This window comes from Cottoperca gobio, chromosome 18 (genome assembly GCF_900634415.1).
Source record: "Cottoperca gobio chromosome 18, fCotGob3.1, whole genome shotgun sequence".
Classification (NCBI taxonomy): Eukaryota; Metazoa; Chordata; class Actinopteri; order Perciformes; family Bovichtidae; genus Cottoperca; species Cottoperca gobio.
Genome location: NC_041372.1, coordinates 3,634,090 through 3,656,261, shown reverse-complemented (window position 1 = coordinate 3,656,261; position 22,172 = coordinate 3,634,090). Strand labels below are relative to the sequence as shown.

General features: G+C 42.9%; 1 protein-coding gene across 1 annotated transcript in view; it reads right to left on the bottom strand.

Moving 5' to 3' along the window:
* The window catches only part of plcb3 (phospholipase C, beta 3 (phosphatidylinositol-specific)), a 45,311-nt gene extending 27,857 nt beyond the window's left edge, over positions 1-17,454 (bottom strand). Inside the window, 2 exon segments of the mRNA XM_029454678.1 lie at positions 2,504-2,590; positions 16,866-17,454. Coding sequence (XP_029310538.1) covers positions 2,504-2,590; positions 16,866-16,964 — 186 coding nt within the window. The 5' untranslated portion in view covers positions 16,965-17,454.
* Between the last annotated feature and the right edge of the window lie 4,718 nt (positions 17,455-22,172).

Genomic DNA, 22,172 nt, shown 5'->3' with positions numbered 1-22,172 from the left:
ACGAGGTTAGAGGACGAGCACCGTCCACATTCAAACCTGCGTCTTTGTAGAAACTTAGTACACAGTATTTACTCACAATAAACACTTTTTGGATGTCAAAATGTTGTAAAACAAAAAGAACGGGCCGACTCTGTTCCTACAGGGCTTAATAGCCACACTTCTCTGCAGGCCTTGAGGCACATTACAGATTGTGTGCTACTGAAGTAGAATAATAAGAGTCGCGGCCACAAAGCTCGGTGCTTTTCATTATGTTAATGTTGGCGTGACTCAGTAAGTAATGAAAGAAAAGCCAAACACAGCAGCACATAAGTCAAATGAGTTGGCACAGGCACGGCTTTATCCTCACATTCCCAGGGAGGCAGCCGGACGTTGACTTTGGACTTTAAGATTCAATCTGACAGTTTAAGAGATGTTTCACTAAAGTTTCTGATGCGAAATCGAAACCAACTCTTGTTTCATGGCTTTATACTACAAAGCACGGCATGCAAGTGTGGTTCAAATTGAAACAGGAAGTCAATCTGTCAATTGTGATGGGTTGTTAGGTTGGGAATTATGGGTAAAAATGTCATTTTTCTTTGTTTTATCCTCCCAATAAGTGTGGATAAAACCTGCCTCACTGTGTTTCTTGCCCTTCGTTTCAGAAACGTCGCCACTTTTCATAATGTCAGCAATTAACATGGAGTACTGTGTAGTAATAATAATGACTTTATTTATAAAGCTCCTTTAAATACAGAGTTTACTAAGTGCTTTGACAGACACAAGCAGGTTACAAGGTAATAAAACAACAGAAAGTCAAACAGTAAGGCAGAACAACATCAAATTAAAACACAGAGACAAAGTGGAGAGAACACGCATGATGATAAAAGATAAAACAGCACAAAAGATTAAAACTATTTAATAAAAACAACCTTTTGTTTCAGGTTGTGTCTTTAATGAACTGCTGGCAGTCGTTGTGTGGAGCTTCAGTGGCACCATGTAAAGCTTTAATGACGGACTTTTTGCTAAACAGTGTCACAGCTGCACCTCAGGCGACAAATGGCCTATAATCGCAATAACACACACACACACACACACACAGACACACGTGCATGAGCAGGCATCAGGATAAAATGAGTATTTAAAGCCTCTGTGTGTTATGAGAATGCATGGACACATGCAGACACACGTGCAGGCAGACAGCAGGACGTGTGCTCTGGCCCAGATTACACACACACGCACACAAGTGATAATATTGGCTATCAACAGGTCATTCCATAAATGCCTTTTGGATAAATAGACAGCCAGAAATAAAAAGAGGGGCAGTGTGTGTGTGTGTGTGTGTGTGTGTGTGTGTGTGTGTGTGTGTGTGTGTGTGTAGGAGTAAAACATAGAGAGATATTGAGATGGGTGAGTTAATTAAGCTGCCCTGAAATATCCTTTGATTTGAGGAGCCACAAAATGTACTGAGCAGAACAACATCACACATATACAGTATCTCTACATGTACTATATGTACATGTACTATAAGTACTGTATTTACACAGATAAATGTTTTTCATGCACTGGCCATTTTTGAGAGTTTGGGCTATTTTCGTTCAGAAGGTAAGAATTCTTTTTTTTTATTTTTCTATTTGAGTCTGTAGATTTCTCCTAAATTCACCAAAACTTAGCATTACATAATGCCTCATTTGCATATTTAAACATAACATTTGCGAAAACGTGTAATAGAAAGAGCGACTGGTTTAATGTAAGTAATCAAGCAGCTCATGGTGACCCTTCACCTGGAGTCTCCCCTTAAAAGGTGGAGAGGAGACAGAGGAGGAACAGAAAAGAGACAAAAGAGAATTTAAGTAAAACAACTTTAATACTTCTGCACTACAAAAACAATCCTGAAGCCCACATCCTGCTGACTCACTGCCCATTAAATCTGCCTAATCATGTCAGCAAATGCCTAAAATCCAATATTACTAAACTAATGGCTGAAGCACAGCCACCAAAGACATGCAGGGGAGGCGGCTTGTTGGGAAGTACACATTGATGGAGTGAAACAGACGGAGGACTAAAAGGATGAAGAGCGCAAAGACATCAGGGAGTCGGAGGAACGAAGGGGAAGAGGCAAACAAGGCCCGGACAAATTGATGAAAGCCATTTTGTCTGAACTAATGGGCTGGATAAAACCACAATACGAGACACAAAAGAAGAAGAAACAACTGAGAGACTGTCTAAACAGCTGGAGGAGGAAGGAGCGATGTGGAAAAGTTCAAACAAATAACAAGTGTATTATCCACATCAGCTCGTGTTGGTGCATTAAAGAGCCGCTGTGGTCGGCTCCAGAGTGGCCCATTTGTGTTTCTGTGAATGCTTTGTCAGTCTATTTGGCCTACTTTGAGACCAACCTGTGTGTGTGTGTGTGTGTGTGTGTGTGTGTGTGTGTGTGTGTGTGTGTGTGTGTGTGTGTGTGTGTGTGTGTGTGTGTGTGTGTGTGTGTGTGTGTGTGTGTGTGTTGTGTGTGTGTGTGTCTCACCAGGTTGGACCCTCCAGTCCAGTAGAGGAAGAGTCCATCTGGGTCAACTTTCAGAGTCACCAGGGTGGGGGGCCCGCTGTTGGGCTCCTAGACAACAAACAGAGATGTTATAGAGGGACGAACAATAATATACATCACAATCACACACTCTCTCACACACACACGCTTATAAGCAGAAGCCTGTGTACCGGTTTATTACAACTTGTCCAAAGTCATTGCTGGTGTGTGGGAACATGGCAGCACCAGATTATCTCATCGCAGTGTAGAGTGAACACACTGAACTTTCTCCCAGCAGTGTGTGTAACTGAAGCAGCTCAAGTAGAATCAAAGTTACATTACGTTATGTAACAAACACTTATTTAAACCCAATCCATGATGATGTAAACCCTTTCATATCGTAGACATCTTCTGCACTTTGCCTCTGAAGCGTCAGACTTTTAAAGTGTGTTTGTTTCCGCTCGGTCACCTTGTAAACACTTACATTTCAAATTAAATGCAGTCTTCTGGTATTACAGCTGCAACAAATAGTCGACTTATCGATTAGTTGATAGAGATTACATTTTATATCCCGAGCAACGAATCAACAAATCCAGAAGATGATGGGGTAGGTTAATCCTTCTTGTTACGTGAAGCAGGTTCCTTGAGGGGCCTCGTGCATCCTCAGACTCTGTGGTTTATATTAAGCGGTTTTTAAAGAAGCAACTTGTGGTGTGAAAGAGAACATGGCCGCTCTGTTCACTGCAGTCTCACAGCAAAGAGGACAGAGGGACATGCAATAAGCTGTTCATGGCAGCAGTGGCTGTACCTGTATGGTGCCTTGCCTTTATGGGTGTGCAGACAGACAGGAGGACAGACAGGAGGACAGACAGGAGGACAGACAGGATATTGTGCATGTGCCTGTGCAAAAACAGCTGTTTTGATGCTGGAAAGCGCAGAGTTCAACCAGCATAAGAATCTCATTCATGTGCAGTATAATGATGAACAGGAGCCTGCATCAACATGTCATTAGCATCATTACAGGGTCATACGCAAGATACCATGACCGCACACGTACACACACACACTGTACTTATAGCGGTAAGCGGTCAAACATAACGTCCAGACATCCTGGGAAACAACGATGATGATCCAGATTGTTTTTATGACAGTGAAAGATGACTCATGTACACACGTCATCTTCGTCATCACTAAGAGAATGATCTGCCCACAACTTTCCCACCGACATGCGATCAGAGGGAATTCAGTAAGTTTACATAAACTAACTGCTGACCACATACACACATTTCTAAATGTCTTCATGTGGGTTAAACAAATACAATCACAAACAAGGCTACAGGAAACAAGGAAAATATGCAATAACACTGTTGAGTATCGCAATAACAACATTACTTGTGATAAATAAAATATTAAAGTGTACTCAGTTCTGCAGCTTTCTTATGTTGCCCAGTGAATGTGTAAGCATCAGCAATCCACCACAATATCGTGCATCCCTAAACAAAATGCATGTTTTTAAATGATACTTATATTTTAAAGTGCAACACTCTCGAATAACTCTAAGAAACTTGAGTGATACGATAAAAAACACACATTGTGAAGCCGTAATGATCACATTAACAAAGCTGCTCAGTTTCACGTTTAGCACAAATGAATGATTTCAAAACGAGCAGAAATCAAAATCGATAGAAATCAATTTCTCCATGTAATGAGACGCTGAACTTAAAGACAAGCAACAGATCCGATGTTACATCATCACTTATTTATAAGTACTCATGAATACTCACAATAATCAGGCTCGCCTTAAACAGAGGGATACACATTGGTACGCTTGTTAAACAGGTACAAAGAAAGCAGTTCATAACTTCATCCCTCAATTAAAAAACACATTTTAGAGAAAACAAATGATGTTTATAGTGTTTTAAACTGCGTTACCTTCAGACGGAACAAGCTGTGTCAAAGCTCACGTTAATCGTGCTGCTCAAGTGCATTTCCTTAAACGTTTAACTATTCGTTGAAGAAGTCTTTTTACTTCCCCAGGAAATGCACGTTTTCAGTGCATTTCCAGCCGAACATACCTTGAGTTTAGGCTCCACAGTCGGCTAACGGAGAAGGAGTTACCAGGAGAGGTGGATGTTGGGATTGGGAGGAGGAGGAACACAGAGAGAGAGGAAGATGGATAGGATTGGAAGAAAAGGGTGAAAACAAAGAAACACAAAAGGTCAGGAGTAGAAGAAGAGAGCACGACATCACGAGACAGTGGGTTCAGTCTTTTTAAAGTGGGCACCCCAACATAGAGGGGAGGATGAGACTACTGTCACCGGGGTGTCTCGCTGCTCGTTCACATGAGCCTCAATGATCACGTGAAACCTGGGTTCATGACCCGTGTTCACTCACGGTGGGAAACTGCTGTGACAAGCGTCTTACGGAGACCTGCTGTCAGCTGCTGGTGATGTCACGTGGACGGCGAGCACTTCTTCAGCCTGAAGTGAAGCCAGAGATTATTTGCGTTTCAACAGAACACGATTACAACGGCTGAGAGCAAAACCAACTTCCATTTCTCTAAGCCGATGACACTCATCAGCTTTCAATGCAAATCATTTGCAAATCAAAAGGCCTGTGTGATGGAGGCACACACACACACACACACATCAATATTATGCATCCTCTCACACACACACACACACACACACACACACATCAATATTATGCATCCTCTCACACACACACACATCAATATTATGCATCCTCTCACACACACACACACACACACACACATCAATATTATGCATCCTCTCTCACACACACACATCAATATTATGCATCCTCTCACACACACACACACACATCAATATTATGCATCCTCCTCCAACAAATGTAACTTTAATCCATTTTAAAACACGCTCCACTCAGCTTCACAAATCAGATTTAAGTTTTCCTAAAGTAGCCAGTTTCCATTCAACTCTATCTAAAAATGGTGGAACAGTTTGAGCACCTTCACAACACATGTTTATACGCACGCACGCACGCACACACATCAATATTATGCATCCTCGCACCACACACACACACACACACACACACACACACACACACACACACACACACACACACACACACACACACACACACACAGACACACACAGACACACACACACACACACACACACACACACACACACACACACTACAAAGAGCAGAGATGAAGCTCAACTGCTCCTCAACCTGAGGCAGTTACGAGTCGAGGACTATTCCAGTAGTTGGAGTCTGACCCGTCCACATTTGGTACCTCGTCACTGCCAAGAGCACCCGGCACTTAAACTGTACATTCATACAATCATCTAAAATTAGGACGCCAGAATATTATGACTCACTAGAGATTCAGCCGTCGTATTATTGTCATTTTTGCGATTTATAAAGATCCACATTCATAGTTAAGAGAGAGAAGTAGGGCTGTGCTGAACAGTTTCAGCTTCTTTTAGAACAATAACATTATTTTAAAGCCGGTGTTTCTCCACAGCGAGCAGATGAACATTAGGCTACACTAACATGATTAGTATATTTGTAGCGTTACGTCAGCGTGTTAAGTCAAAGGTCAACATGCAGTGAAGATGGATTTGATCATTTACAGAATTTACAACGTGTTTTTATCAAACCAAACATTCTGCTTCAATCCATATGTGTTGGCCTTCAGTGTGGCCTCAGTTCAAAAAAGAAGTCTCCCTGCGGTCAAGAAGCCGTTTGCTCTCACAAAGGGAGGCACACATCTGCATCAGAGTGATGATCATTGAATATGACTTTATTTGGTTGACACATTAAATGCTGCACCGTCCCACAGGCTCAGCGAAAGTCACTAACTCCTTTCTTCTCTCGACTAAACACACTGTACAGATGGGGAATTCCACACACACACACACACACACACACACACACACACACACACACACACACACACACACACACACACACACCTAGAGGAATGTGATCTATAGACTCATGTGACCCAAAGTATAACAACATCTGCCATCTGTACGACACACAGATAGAGGCTGATAACACTGTGGTTTGACACATTTGCATGTTACTCCTGCAGAGTTTTACATACCTGGCAGTTACATTCTAGTGCTGCCTTTCACCAGGACACACACACACACGTCTCTGTTACACTGTTGTCTGGAGCTTTCTCACTGTTTTATACTAAACGTGTTAACAGTTTATAGGCTGCTCTCTTTATAATATGTACAATAGTATAACAAACCCATTTATTGACTTTAATATAAAGTGTTACCAGATCTAAAGATGATTAGATTTTTTTTTATTCAGTGTCATTTTACAGCTCTGTAAAAGTTAGAACTCAAATTAAGGGTAATTATCAGAAACTTCCTCTCATTATTACTGCCTGCTCTGCCCTCTATACACACACACACACACACACACACACATACACACACCTTGTTTACCATAGTCATGCACCCTATGGTGCATGTTCTGTGTGAGAGTGGGTGGTAGGTCTATAATTGGACCTCACCCCACTCCCTAATTAACAGCCACATGTAGAAACCTTCTGAAGTTTCGCCTCATTTCCTTCTTTTCTTTCTTTTCAAGTCTTTCTCTGCACGTCAATCATCCCGTCAAACACTTTGAATTCTTCCTCCTTTATTGATTGAAAACACCTTCATTACCTGACTGTACTGTCAAACACACACACACACACACACACACGGTGATTGGACCACCCTCTGAGGCGGAGAGGAAAAAAGTGGCTCCTCCGAGAGCACTTTTTGTCTGCCATGTGTGTGTGCGAGTGTATGTGTATGTGTTCAGCGACAGCTTGCAGGAGTGGTGTGACAAAGAGGGCCAGTGTGCACTTAGCATGAGTGTGTTTGAGCTGCTGCTTTGGCAACATGGTAAAAGTTGATGACAGTATGTAACCTTTGGACTCCAGAGAGGAAAGAGTCGAGCCAGGGAGGTAAAATAAGCTATAGTATATAATACACAAAGAAGGTCAGTGAAGTTAATGTTTAGTAGAGGACATGTGGTAGATGTATTTATCTAAACAGCCGTACATACTGTAGGTGTAAACATATTCTGGGTTTCAGGGCGGACTCTTTGTTAGTGAGGGGCGAAGTCACAAACGGATTGTTGGACACTAAAGTTGCACAAATAAGACAAAGACATAGGATGTAAATCTCAAAGTGAATTGCAAATAGAGGCTCGCTGCTGTTTGCACATATTAAAATTTGCTAATATGCAAAAAAGTGATGCAAAATTATCTCCGTTCTATGCAAATGAATCACATTGCAAAAACAGTGCAATTCCCAAAGATTGGCGCTTATAGACACAAGCAGTAACAGTGACATTATTAGTGAGTGGGTGGTAACTGAAGTTAATTCATAAGGGGGGAGGGGGGTGCTCAAACTTGTTTGTTTTGGGACACAGTGACTGGCTATAATGACAGTTTGGATTGTCATGAAACATGAATGAATAATGCTTCCCCTACACGTCATGAGCAGAAAAGGGGGGATGAAAAATAGGGTTATTATATAAACTAATTAACTAATTATTTCTTCCCTGACAATTTGCTCTCAGCTGCTAAACTGGACAGGCATGTTTGCACTGTAACATCATTAGCACAATATATTTTGTGAATAGCCCCTCAGTGCTCTCTACGTACACGAGGTGTTGCACCACCTCATTTCTCCACCGGAGTCATTTAACCTTCATCTGATCCAACATCCACCGCCAGTGGTAGAACCATGTTCTAACTCCTGAACAAGACCCCAGTGTATACAGACTTGTTCCTCCTATTAGGAGAATTAAATCCTCTGCACTGACGTCCTCGTCACAGCCACAGCTGGTGTGGGAGGGCTACAAGGATGTTCAGGTTGAGTTATGCACAATATGAACTAGTTCAAAATCTAACATTTTCTCTTTCGCTACGTAAACCATTTAAAAATCCTTTAGAGAAAAAGTAGGATTGTCAAAAACCTGAAAACAGGGATATTTTTCTCATGAGAATATAATAAAAAATATTATAAAAGGGCTGTTTGGATTCCTTGTATAGGAGTGGAGGACTCTTAAAGGGGTAGTTCTGATTGCCTCAAGTTCACCACCAGACTCCATTTATAAAAGCAGTAATTATACCATGCAGAACACGGGGGTTGCTGGTAACAGTGACCTCGCTCGGTTAGTTTGATTGTGTTATTGTGTGACTTTGGTCAGTTTAGATTCACCAAAGTCACACAATAACACAATCAAAGTAACCGATGGAGGCAGAGGTCGACCAGCATCTCACGTGTTCTGCATGGTATAATTACTGCTTTTATAAATGGAGTCTGGTGGTGAACTTGAGGCGTGCCAGTCGCCATCTACTGAAGGTAAATACACTATGGACTATGGATTAGTACCTCATACAACCACACTTCAAATCATCAGAACTAACCCTTTAACCCAAGTGTAATACAAAAGACCAGACAGAGATCCAAACTGAAGACCAGACAGAAAGAAGAGGACAGAGGGGAAACAAAACTAAAAGAAAGCTGACCAAAACTAATAGAAGGAGGAAGAGAGAGTGATAGGAAGATGGCAAAAGAAAGAATGGGGAAGAGATTACACATGAGACACAGGGACACGGCATGACATGTGTAGTGGAGTGAAAGAGGAGGAGTGGAGCCGGAGCAGTCCAGATGTCAGTCCGACACTTCACATGTGGCTGTGGTTGACCTTCCACCTCTCTCTCTCTCCATCCATCTGTCCTTCGTTTCTCACCACTCTGTCAGGATGTCGGCAGTGTTTCTCGCCACGGCGTCAGACCTTCTCACAAGCCTGCGTTTCCTCCTCCTTAGACATTCACCCCTTCACTGACTGATAATGACAACTTGAGGCTTGTTGCGTCCACGTGTCTATTTAATGCTGAACCAAGACGCCCACTGTCTGATTCAGGCGCGCAGGAACAATTGATGCGGAGCTCGTTTTGTTTTCCCATAAGGTCACGATGACAAAGCACCTCTGCTTACAGAAGAGATCTGCGTCTAAAGATAGACACACTTTCATAAAGTATGATGTATTGTCACGTCTCAGGTGTAAAATGCTTTCCAAGTCCTTTTGTTAGGACGTTCAACACAGCGCAGAGTTCGATTAGGAAAATGTATTCATCTTGTTTAAGGAGAGCAATGATCATTTTTTATCAGTGCTGTGGCATCATAAAAACATTCCACGGTGCGATATAAAGTGACTAAGAGTCAACCAAAGCCAAGCAGGAGAGAAAAGAGGATAAAAAGAAGCTGCTCGGCGAGTCCCAACATGCCGGGGCAGGAAGAACATTTGTAAAGAGGTTTCCAACGGATATGCATTTGAGAAATGCAGCTTCAGATGGTAGAGATGGAGAAGCATTTGGGAACAATTCCTGTATGAAGAGACACAAAACCTCAAACTATCAAAAGGAAAAAAAGGATGCCAGTCCTCTCCTGACAGCGCCTGTGATACACAAGTCTGTGAACAACAGGGAAATAAACTACAAGCTAAGAAGCAAAATCATCTGCTTTGTAATAAAACATGAGTCCGTGCTGAGTGGATTTCCAGGAAACAATAAACTGGTACTGAGGTTAACAATGGCTCCATGAAACCAGCAGAAATACTCTCGTACGCTTTGTTGCTGAGAGTTACACGAGAAGATTGTTCCCACATTGTTAGCTTAATAACAAAGACTGGAAACAGCTGGTTCTCTGAGTAGTTGTTTGAGCCGACTAGTAATAATAATAACTTAATAAGATGCAACATAATCATTTGTGAGCTTTTCTCCTCAAATATCCGGACGTATGCAAGAAGTCCAGGTGTCATTGTGCTTTAAAATCAGCCGTTTCTTTATGCTAAGCTAACGGGCTGCTGCCCCATGTGGACCGTACGGACGTATTAATCTTCTCATCCAGAAAGTGGACGAGAACATTTTCCCAAAACGTCGAACTGCTCTCGTTTCTTATCAACGGAAGTCTCGTCTTTTAATATTGCCTGTTAAAATCATCACAGTTAATATTTCATGAGGTCGTAATTAACACTGTTTTGCATGGATCGTGCAGCATTAAGGCACTTCAGAGTGTCCTCAAACTATTTGTGAATGGAGGACGAGCGTCTGCACTGCAGTGTGATTTGTTAGTTCTGATAAACAGCAGCAGTTAAGTGTCTTTAGTCTTTAGCGTCTTCAACTGTTGCCAGGATTACAGTTCTCAGCTCCTCTAAGTGAACCGTGTTGCGGTCTGTACGCTCCAAATATATAATCCCAACCAAATTGCAGGAAACAACCTCGAAATGCAACATTTTATGGCGCATCATACTTCGCTCAAGTTACTGGCATTTTGAACCGGAGCCAAAACCGTCACATTCTCTAAACTAATGTCCAATTAATGAGTGACTAGTGGCTCCGTGTGACTTTGTCTACAGGACCTGGTTTGCTTGTGATTGTGCAACGTGAACCTAAAGAAATTAAATCCAAAAAAACAAAAACAAAATCGTTCCCATGTTGTTCTCCACAAAGAAAACATGTTGGAGTGTTTGTACCCTGAGATAAAATCTTCATGTGCATGTTTTGAAGTATACGCATGCAGAGGCATATCATGTACAGGGAAGTGGCACAGTGCACGTGGCTCTTAACAGCAGGGGCAAATATCATGCAGCTGACTGAACGCAACATGTGTATGTAAAGGTGTAAAGATGATTTTCTATTTGACTTGTGTGCACTGTGCAGCACAGAGAGCCGAGCTGCTCTGCAGACAAACTGTCTGTCTCTTTTGTTTAATTGGTTGTTTGGGAGGAATTTTAACTGAATTCCAGTTGGAATTCAGTTAAATTGAAGGGCGGAGCTGCAGCAGACGGAGGGAGGGAAGGGACATGGTTTGGCTCTGGAGCCTTAAAACAAGCTCGAACAGGAAGTCATTCAACGTGAAACACACACACCCAGAACAAAACAGCGACACACACACACAACCCGAAAACCAGAGAAAGATGGTCAGTTTGGAGTGCATTCCTCCTCCTCCACCCGGCATGAGTCAGTGTGTGTGTGTGTGTGTGTGTGTGTGTGTGTGTGTGTGTGTGTGTGTCAGGATGAGGCGATAGTAGGCAGCAGTTCAGCGACAGATGAGTTTAGGATTGAAACGTGAAAGAAAAGAGAAGATGGAGAAATGAGCCATGTGGAGGGAGGAAATAGTGATGAAGAAGGGGGTGAAAAGAGAGGGACGGGGTCAAGAGTGGAGTTTTCATGTAAACAAACTGCACTAGCCTCAGGCTCTGTGTGTGTGTGTGTGTGTGTGTGTGTGTGTGTGTGTGTGTGTGTGTGTGTGTGTCCTAATTGTTTTCTCACTTTGATAAGTTCTTAAAGGAGTACGCCAAGTCTTTGGGACGGCAGCCCGCTGGTCAACTTCCCTATTAAAACACAGAAATGATCCGCGTGTCCTCGCTTTGAGACGTGCAGCTCTTTAATTAGATTAAACTTTTATTAGATTTATAATATTTCCAGGTATTCAATACATCTTAAACTCAATAAATTCTAAGCAACTTCCTGCGGTTAAATGATTCCTGAGCACAGTTGTGTGCCTTCACAGCAGGCGTTCAAATGCCATATTAAGACAGTTTCAGTGTTAAATAGTCAATAATATTATCCTCTCTATTGTTGTGGGACAACGTTCTGTGTTAGCGCTGCACTGCTGGCCAGTTTCTCTTGTAAAAGAGAGAGAGTGCATCTCAAGAGACTTCCTGATTAAATAAGGGTTCATTAAAATAACAAGAACATTTAGCGAGGTCTTCTTCTCTCATGTTTGAGACATTGCTATACTTAAGGGTTTTGATGGAGCCCAGGAGCAAATTAGGATTTCTTGCAGGCTTTTTTTTTTTTTCTAGCGAAAGACTTATTTCCAAGAATTTATGAGCACATCTCTGCTCAACACACAATTTAAAGTGCTGATTTTGCAGGATTCTCTGTGGAGAAAATGGTACGAGTGAGAATTGCGTTAGAGCAAATGATCGACTTTTACCTGTGTTAAAGTGCTTTGTTAATTATTTAGCTATACGATTATGACATAAGTGTTTAGTGACAATAGAAACGGCATTATCATAAGACGTGCAACGCACCATTACTTTCATACAGTAATGTACATCATTACAAATGTATAGCAAACAACTTCTGAGAGCTCAAGGTGTCGTCTTCAATGCGCTGCACATCCTTACAGTCGAGAGGAACCAGAGAACGTTTCAGCATTACATCCTGAACTTAAATGATTTATCAACTACAGAAATATTTTACAGCTCATGACCTCATTAATTGTTTCAGCTCTACCTTGATATACAGAGAGGTTTGCAGAGACACCAGTTATTTATTTAGTCGTGACTCATTATTGAGAGAAATGTAGGATGTAGTAATTATAGAAAAGGTTATTTACTTAACACCACATTCATATCATGGGACAAAACGGAAAGAAAGAGTTTCAGTGAGTTTCTTGAACACTTTTGAGATTAATGGATTAATGGCTGGAAACTGTTCTGACATCTTTGCAGGAAACATTACTTTAAAGATAAATCGATTATCAAAATAGTTGTTATATATTTTGGTCGATGGACTAATCAGCTGCTCTATTCTGGTTGTTGCTCAGCTTCACACCTCATAATCTGTATAATCCTGAATGGAGACGTTTCAGAATATGAACACTGACCGATTGAAGATTGAATCTGAACCATCTCAACCATGGTCTCAAGTTATTATATTGATGTTTAACAAAAGGCATCTTTGACTTCTTGTCCCCAAATACAAAAGCATTCCTCCCGCTCCATTTATTCTCCATAATTCAGATGTTGATTATAGTGAGCAATTGCAAATAGAGGGATGGAAGATACACAAGCAGAAAGCATGCTCACTTAATCACCAACATAACCATTTCCTGGGAATTCCCTTTGAGAGAGAGACAGAGAGAGGACAGAGACAGAGACAGAGAGCGACAGAGACAGACAGAGAGAGGACAGAGACAGACAGAGAGAGGACAGAGACAGAGAGCGATAGAGAGAGAGAGAGACAGAGACAGAGACAGAGACAGAGAGACAGAGAGAGACAGACAGAGACAGAGAGCGAGAGCGACAGACAGAGACAGAGACAGAGAGACAGAGACAGACAGACAGAGAGCGAGAGCGACAGAGAGAGAGAGACAGACAGAGAGCGACAGAGACAGACAGAGACAGACAGAGAGCGACAGAGAGAGAGAGACAGACAGAGACAGACAGAGAGCGACAGAGAGAGAGAGACAGACAGACAGACAGAGAGCGACAGAGAGACAGAGACAGACAGACAGAGAGCGAGAGCGACAGAGAGAGAGAGACAGACAGAGAGCGACAGAGACAGACAGAGACAGACAGAGAGCGACAGAGAGAGAGAGACAGACAGAGACAGACAGAGAGCGACAGAGAGACAGAGACAGACAGACAGAGAGCGAGAGCGACAGAGAGAGAGAGACAGACAGAGAGCGACAGAGACAGACAGAGAGCGACAGAGAGAGAGAGACAGACAGAGAGCGACAGAGAGACAGAGACAGACAGAGAGCGACAGAGAGAGAGAGACAGACAGACAGACAGAGAGCGACAGAGACAGACAGAGACAGACAGAGAGCGACAGAGAGAGAGAGACAGACAGACAGACAGAGAGCGACAGAGACAGACAGAGACAGAGACAGAGAGCGACAGAGAGAAAGAGAGAGACAGACAGAGAGAGACAGACAGACAGACAGAGAGAGACAGACAGACAGACAGAGAGAGACAGACAGACAGACAGAGAGCGACAGACAGAGACAGAGACAGAGAGCGACAGAGACAGACAGAGACAGAGACAGAGAGCGACAGAGACAGACAGAGACAGAGACAGAGACAGAGAGCGACAGAGACAGACAGACAGAGAGACAGAGACAGAGAGCGACAGAGACAGAGAGACAGAGACAGAGAGCGACAGAGACAGACAGAGTGAGAGAGACAGAGACAGAGAGACAGAGACAGACAGAGTGAGAGAGACAGAGACAGAGAGACAGAGACAGACAGACGAAATCAAAAGGACATGGTATGCACTGTTTGCGTGACAAGACCCTTCTTCCAAGGCCACACACACACACACACACACACACACACACACACACACACACACACACACACACACACACGGTTTTAGGGCTGCATCTAACTATTATCTTTATTCTCGATTCATCTGCCAAATATTTTCTAGAGTCATCGTTTGGTCTATAAAATGTCAGAAAATAATAAAAAAGAAATGTCCATCCCACTTTCTAAAAGTCCTAAGGTGACGTCTGTAAATGTCTTGTTTTGTCAGTCCGAAACCTAAAATACATTTAATTTGATATAATTCAGAGAAAATCTCCTCCAGATCTTAGAGGCTGAAAACGGCACTTTTGTCAAATCGATTATCAAATTAGTTGTTGATTCTTTGTGGGCGTAAACACCACACCTTGACCTTATATTTGCCAAGCATGGATAACAGCCTTATTTGAACTATGGACCGTTCTCAAACACACACACACACACACCTAACAACACACACACACACACACCACACACCACACCACACACACACACGCACGCACGCAGCCGCACGCACGCCCACGCACGCACACACACGCACACAGTTAAGTAAGTAACTTTAAGCAGCAGGCAGTTACATTGAAATATCCACAGTTGTGTTGTTTACTGTGGTGTTACTGGTGGAGGTCACGCTTGCAGTGGACGTCATACACTAATAAATATACGCCGAGTATTCTATTTCAGCACAATAACACATTTCACTGTGCAATATAATACAGTGACATATCTATTGATAAGGAAGCGCGATAAACACTGCGGGTCCCAGCGAGTCTGGAGCTCTGCATAACTTTTCTGTTGATATTAGATCCATGTTTAAGCACACGCAGTCTTCTTCCTTTAGGACTGCTGAATGAAGCTGCACTGTTTATACTTATACACTCACACTCTACTGTTTATCTATTGTCAGCCAGTATTTAATGGAAGTGGTTTGTCTGACTGTAAGTGGCCGGTTTGATAATTATATTTATGAATTCATCCGTCAGTCCTCTGTTCTCATGTCCACTGGTGATTGTGATACATGTTGGCACCATGGATGTATTAGAAGAACTGGACACGGTGTTGGAGGTCACGTTCATTCTTATGGAAGTTGTCCAGTGGCACATGAAGCCAAAGTGGCTCGACTAGAGTATAAAATGACCCGGATCTCCCGCATCCATGGGGCCCAGAGACCATAAACCTCCCTCTGAAAATAACTCTGGATTTGGCTATTAGCACATTCTATCTAATGGTCTAAATAAGGGCTGTTCGTACTGGGGAGTCGATTTACGCCTCTTTCTCACACACTCTCTCTCACACACACACACTCTCTCTCTCTCTCTCTCTCTCTCTCTCACACACACACACACACACACACACACACAAACTGTTGGAAGACACAGGGCTACAGTCCGAGCCAGATCAGTCAGCAACTCCAGTTAATCATTGATGTCCACTCAGACACATGGACACACACACCTACTTTCTCTATGGAGAAGATTGCAGAATGGCCCTGCACTCTGCATCAGAAAACCCCAACACACACACACACACACACACAGACATACACACACATTATAATGGTCAATGACACGGCAGGCACATGTCAGGGTTGCCAGAAATACAGGGAAGGAAAAATAATGAATCCTTTGTGTTGACACAAACAAAAACATGTCAATAAAGTTTTAACATGAATTATAAAAAGCTGACATTTCAGAGCTCAAGGTGCACAAAAGCTCTCCAATGAGGTTCCCACTCAGACAGGTGCCCTCTCCTCTGAGAGGAGGAGAGACAAGGACGCAGGAGGTGCAGGAGGAGAAAGGAGATGCAAGAGAGCGTCTGAACTGGACCTGAGCCCGGGAAAAACCGGCTGGACAAGAATTCAACACTCAGCCACTGCTGGCAACAACATGGAGTGTTCTACTGGAGTATCTGATTAACACACACTAACATATATACAGTGGGCTCCTGTGTTCACAACACTTCTGTGAGGCACACCTGCACAGCACACACACTCACACGGTATTCGTGTCCGAGTCTTTCTGACTCTGACACACACACACACACACACACACGCCATTCTCGTGTGTCACTTCACAACAGTGGGCCTGCAGTCAAAAGGCTGTCATGTCTCCTGTTGTCTGTCTCTCGTCTGTCTTAGTCAAAGTTGATCACGAAACAGCAATGAGTCGTTTCACTTTGCGGTTTTGACGGCGACACGTGTATTAAAGTGTTGTCTGGGAAGAAAACAGGTTTCAAACATTTCGTATCTCACCTCGTCCCACTTGATGAACTTGCCCCCCTTCTTCAGCGCTTCGTGGACGGACACAGGTTTGAGCTGCAGCGCGTGGACTCCCGGCTTGGCCCCGGCCATGGCGAGGGACTCCCTGCCCGGGTGCCAACGCCTAAACCCCGGCTACGGCGAGCTGCACTCCTCGGAAGGAACAAAAAACGCTCTTCCTTCCTCCGCTTCCACCCCGGAGCTTCTTTTCCGGGGAGAGAGTGAATCGGAAGGACTCGGGGGAAGTTTTTCAAACACTGACGTCAAAAGTTAGTGAACCCCACCGAGAGTTTGGAGAACATGAGGAGTAAAATCCAGAGAGAGAAAGACAGGACTTGTTTCAGCGCGCTGTCTTGTCCGCGTCCACGAAACGCGGTGGCGCGCCTTTGACTCCCCTTTTTATTTTATTATAGGCTTTGATTCATTTGTTTATTTACGCACAATCCTTTAATCGCGCACTTGAGCCCACAGAGAGATCCTTTCCTTCCTTCCTTCCTCCCATCTGCTCGACCCCTCTCCTCTCCTCTCGCCCTCTCGCTCCTCTACCAACTTTCTCTGCTTCCTCTCTCTCTTGTCGCCTCCGACGCGTTTCTTCTTCCCTCCTCCTCCTCTCCTCCCTTCATGTTTTCTGTGGAGAAAAAAAGAGAAGATTCCCAAAAGAGAGAGGACGGCGTCAGACAGCACTGAGTGAATGAGAAATTAGAGAAGAGGGGGAAGTCAGAGTCTGTGTGAAAGGGGTGTGTTGTAATTCAAGTTCCTGTCTCATAAAATGTACAGGTATTGATATATCAACACAAACATGATATGCTTTCTTCTTCTGAAATAGCCTAATACTGATTTCATATCGCCTATTTGCTTAAAGTTTACACATATTTTATATGTACTTCATCACTTCTCCAAATACAAACTGTCTGCTGACACATAAAGGTCTCCAGAGATTTAGTATTGTACTTCCATAATTTTTGATTGTGTACACTTCCCACAATGCAACTTCAAAGTCACGCATTATTTATATTTTGGAAAACTTCTTTGGATCCACAGAATACTTTATACAACTGCTTTAATGGACTTTCTCACTACATTGACCTTGATGTGTAAAAGTTTCCCTTTAATTAGCCTTTAAATTCTACAGCTTTCAGCATTACAAGTATTACAATCACAAGCCGTCTATGTATTGAAGCGCAATGAATATGAATCTATGTTTATTGTAAAAGTATCTACGTGTGAGCAACACCATAGAACAGCTGGGGCTGATTTAAGGGGGTCTTTTCTCTGTTGGGATGAAACACCTGATATCTTCACCTCTCCGGGCATCTAAACACCCGTCATTCAAAATAATCTGTGAGCAATTCTTTGGTTTCTCTAAACTTCTGTCCACTACTGTAAATGTGAAGCTACAGCTAGCTGCTGGTTAGCTTAGCTTAAAGACTGGAAGCAGGGTAGATCACATTATTGGTTAGTTCAACAACCACTGACAAAGTATAAATAAAGATGGTGTAACTCCATCTTTATTTAATATGACAGGCACATGTAATCGCCTACTCACAATACTCTGCAGGAAGCTAAAGTAACACTAAGAGGCTGTTTTTAACTCTGCTTTGCTTTTAAGTGCTTTACATTGTTTTCTTTGGTGCCGACATCGACAGATTTCTTTGCGCATCCTGTAATAAAAACACGAGACCGTTAGATTAAGGATATCTTTTATGCATTATGATATTAAATAAATCTGCATCACATACACAGGAATAATTTAGAGGGTTTTGGAGGGAAGGTAATTGAAGCCGCTGGAAGTCATCAGGTAACTTTCTCCTGCCTGGTGCTGGTCAGGGGCAGCGTATCATGTTTACAGTGTGAGAGCGACAGTGGAGGCTGCACAGCTACAATCAGGCCCGTCCAAACCCCGCTGCCAGGCAACATCACAGGTTGGACATCTCATAAAAAAAGAAAAAAGATTTCTTTGGCCACAGTTGCCATCTCCAACTCCCTAACTACACCCGGCAGGAATGTGTGCTATGCTGCAGCCTGCTGACTGACTGCCTGCTGTGTTTTTTCTTGACCAAAGCCGTAGCGAGGGAGAGGAAACTCAAAGAAATTCCACAGGAATAAATACGATATGAATCTGTCATGAACACAACATTGCATATTTGTGTGGAGAAAGTGCTGCAGTCACAGTTACATGACCTGGAGGAGGTGAGGAGGTGCACAGGGGGAGAAACATTGTTCAGCAGAGACAGATTGCTTGTGTGTGTGGGTGTGTGTGCGCGTGTGTGTGGGTGTGTGTGTGTGTGTGCGTGTGTGTGTGTGTGTGCGTGCGTGCGTGTGTGTCTCTCCTCGTATACCTGAGCTGCGTGTGTTTGAGACCGGCCCGTAACTGAGTCCAGGTAGACTTGTTGATTAATCTGGTCTTAAACCACACACACACACACACGCACACGCACACGCACAACCTCTCAAATGACAACAAACAAATACAAGATGGACACATGCATATGCATTCTTTCAACAGCGCAGCACACATGCATAAGCAGGGATATTGTGTTTCTCTGGTGCATAATAAAATGTGCACACACACACACACACACACACACACGCACACACTCGGTCTCCTATCCCATACACACAAATAAACTTCTTTTTAGAGAGACAATATTGTGTTGAATGCTACATTTGAAGTGCAGGCACCTGTGGTTTCAATAGAAGGCGACCTCCTTCCATTCAGCCCTCTCTCTCTCTCTTTCTCTCTCTCTCTCTCTCTCTCTTCTCTCTCTCTCTCTCTCTCTCTCTCTCTCTATCTCTCTCTCTGTCTCTCTCTTTTTACAAATACATTGTCTCTTAGGTCTCTCAGTCTCATCCTCTCTCTTCCTCCTCAGTGTTTTCTCCTACTCTCTCATTCCAACAGGTGTGCAGCTCCCATTGGTCAGTGGGACATCTCATCTGAATAAACATAGAACAAGGCGACACAACATTTAGCACTCTGTAACAAGAGTAAATGTAGATGAGCAGGTTGTTTTTCTCTCTCCTCAGTATCAACTTTACATTTCTACTTCCTGCAGGCTTTCACTTAATCTGTGAAAGATCTCAACATTCAAATTGTTTAATGAAGTTCATGGTTACCAGAGGATGAAGCCTAATGACTTTGATGCCCCCCTGGCTTTTTATGTTTGTATGTGTACAACATCTACAGTAGTGACACGTCCTGACAACTCTTGCACTGGTTGTCATGAAACAGCTGCAGTGTCCTCACGAGCCCCCTACACGGGACCACAAAAGACAGAGATAAAGCTGAGCGGGTGCACAAGGAAGTAATATTTAATAAAAGAGACGAGAAGAGGAGGATTTAAGGGGAATGAAAAAGGGAAATGTAACTGGAGCGAACTTGAGATCTAATCACGTTCAGGAAAGAAAGAAGGAAAGGCTACAGGGAAGGAGGAAGGGAGTTTGGAATAAGTGTAGACTTTCAGAAAATAAGAGAACTCACAATGACCTGTTAATAAAGAGACAAAAGTTGCAGAGAAAGGGAAGACCCCCAACTACTCCTCTCTCTCCCCCCTCTCCCTCCCTCTCTCTCTCTCTCTCCCTCTCTCTCTCTCTCTCTCTCTCTCTCTCTCTCTCTCTCTCTCTCTCTCTCTCTCTCTCTCTCTCTCATAACAGCAAGATCTTTCTCTCCAACGCAAATCTGAGGACTCACAAAGACACATTGTATAAAGACACACAGGCATATTCACTGTCGCCACACACTGCCCTCCCTCCAGACACACAGAAATGCACACGTGTACAGTACACACACTAGCTTTAATAAGAAAGGCCTGACTCAGTCAACAGTAGCAATCAAAACTTGATCAGATTACTCTGCTGAAATTTGGGCATGAAGTCGCGCTGACAGTTCACTGGAGGCTCATCTGTCTCAATAACACTGAGCAGTGATTGTGAAGAAAAGCATCACATGTGAGCAAAGTGCTGATAACAGTTTCCCCAGAAGAAGAAGTATTTATAGACAATGCATCTTCCATGATAACTCCATTCATCAAAGTCCAGTGTGTCCGGATGAGTTCAGCTCCAGCTGGATATCCTCTCCCCTGCAGCCTCAACATGCTCCACAACATGCTCCACACTGAACCCAAGGGTTTTACAATATAATCCTATACTGCCATCTAGTGGCTGCGTGGCAACACTCCCCCGTGTGCAGTGATGGCTGGATTGTGCAACAAGTGAGGAATGTAGATGCACGAGCTTCAGTTAGTTGTGAGAGCTCTGGGGTGCGGCCGACCTGTGTATGTGCACACCTGTTAATAACCGCAATCTGTGCTAGCGCACATTTGAGAGACGGATTTGGATTTCCTTCCTGAACTCAAAATGGAAACCATAGAATACAATATAATACAATATAATACAATATAATACACCTCCATGCTGGTTTATATGACTGAGTATTTATTTAATGTGTTTCATCCATTGCATTATATTTCAATTAATAATTGGAAATATTCCTCCCCCGGGAAAAATAAAAATACATAAATAATACAAATTATAATAAACAAATACTTTAAAATTATAAATAAATAAAAACAAATACAAATAAATGTATTTATTAATTCAAAGGAAAGAAACGACAACAACTGAATATAAAGACTGGTCAATAACCAAAAGTACATCTATGATAAATTCCAAAAATATCGGGCAAGTAAGTATTATAAATCTTTATCTGGTGGAGTTACAGACAAGTTCTGAAAATCCATCAAAAGCTGTTTCCATCTCTTTGACCTCTTTGACCTCTTTGACCTCTTTGACCTCTTTGACCTCTCTGATCAGGAGCGATAGGTCATGTCGGAAACAGCAGCTTTACGTGGAGCAGCCATCCATTGGTACATTAAACCTCTCCAAAATACTCTGAAAACAGCTGACCAAAGGTTTCACAAAGTCTTGGTCGGATAATTCAGCTCTCGGTGTGTTGATCTGACTTTGGTCTTCAGAGATGAAGATTAATCTGACCTCTGACCTCCTTGTGGAAGTAGGATAAAGAAAAAAATGTGTCTATAACCAGAAACAAAGTGTAACGTCGTTCCTACTTAATTAAATAAAGAAGCAAGGAGAAGACAAAACCCTCCAGACCTCACAGAGCTCTCAGTGGAAGCAGCTCAACAGTCCCCCCTTGTGGGTGGATGACTTCCTGAACTCCTTTCACGTATTCATAAAGCTTATGAAGTTATGAAGATAACAGTTGTTCACAAAGCATCTTAACCCTTAAGAGTGGTGGAAACTGTTAGGAGAGAAGATGGCTTGATATGGCTTCATATAGACGGG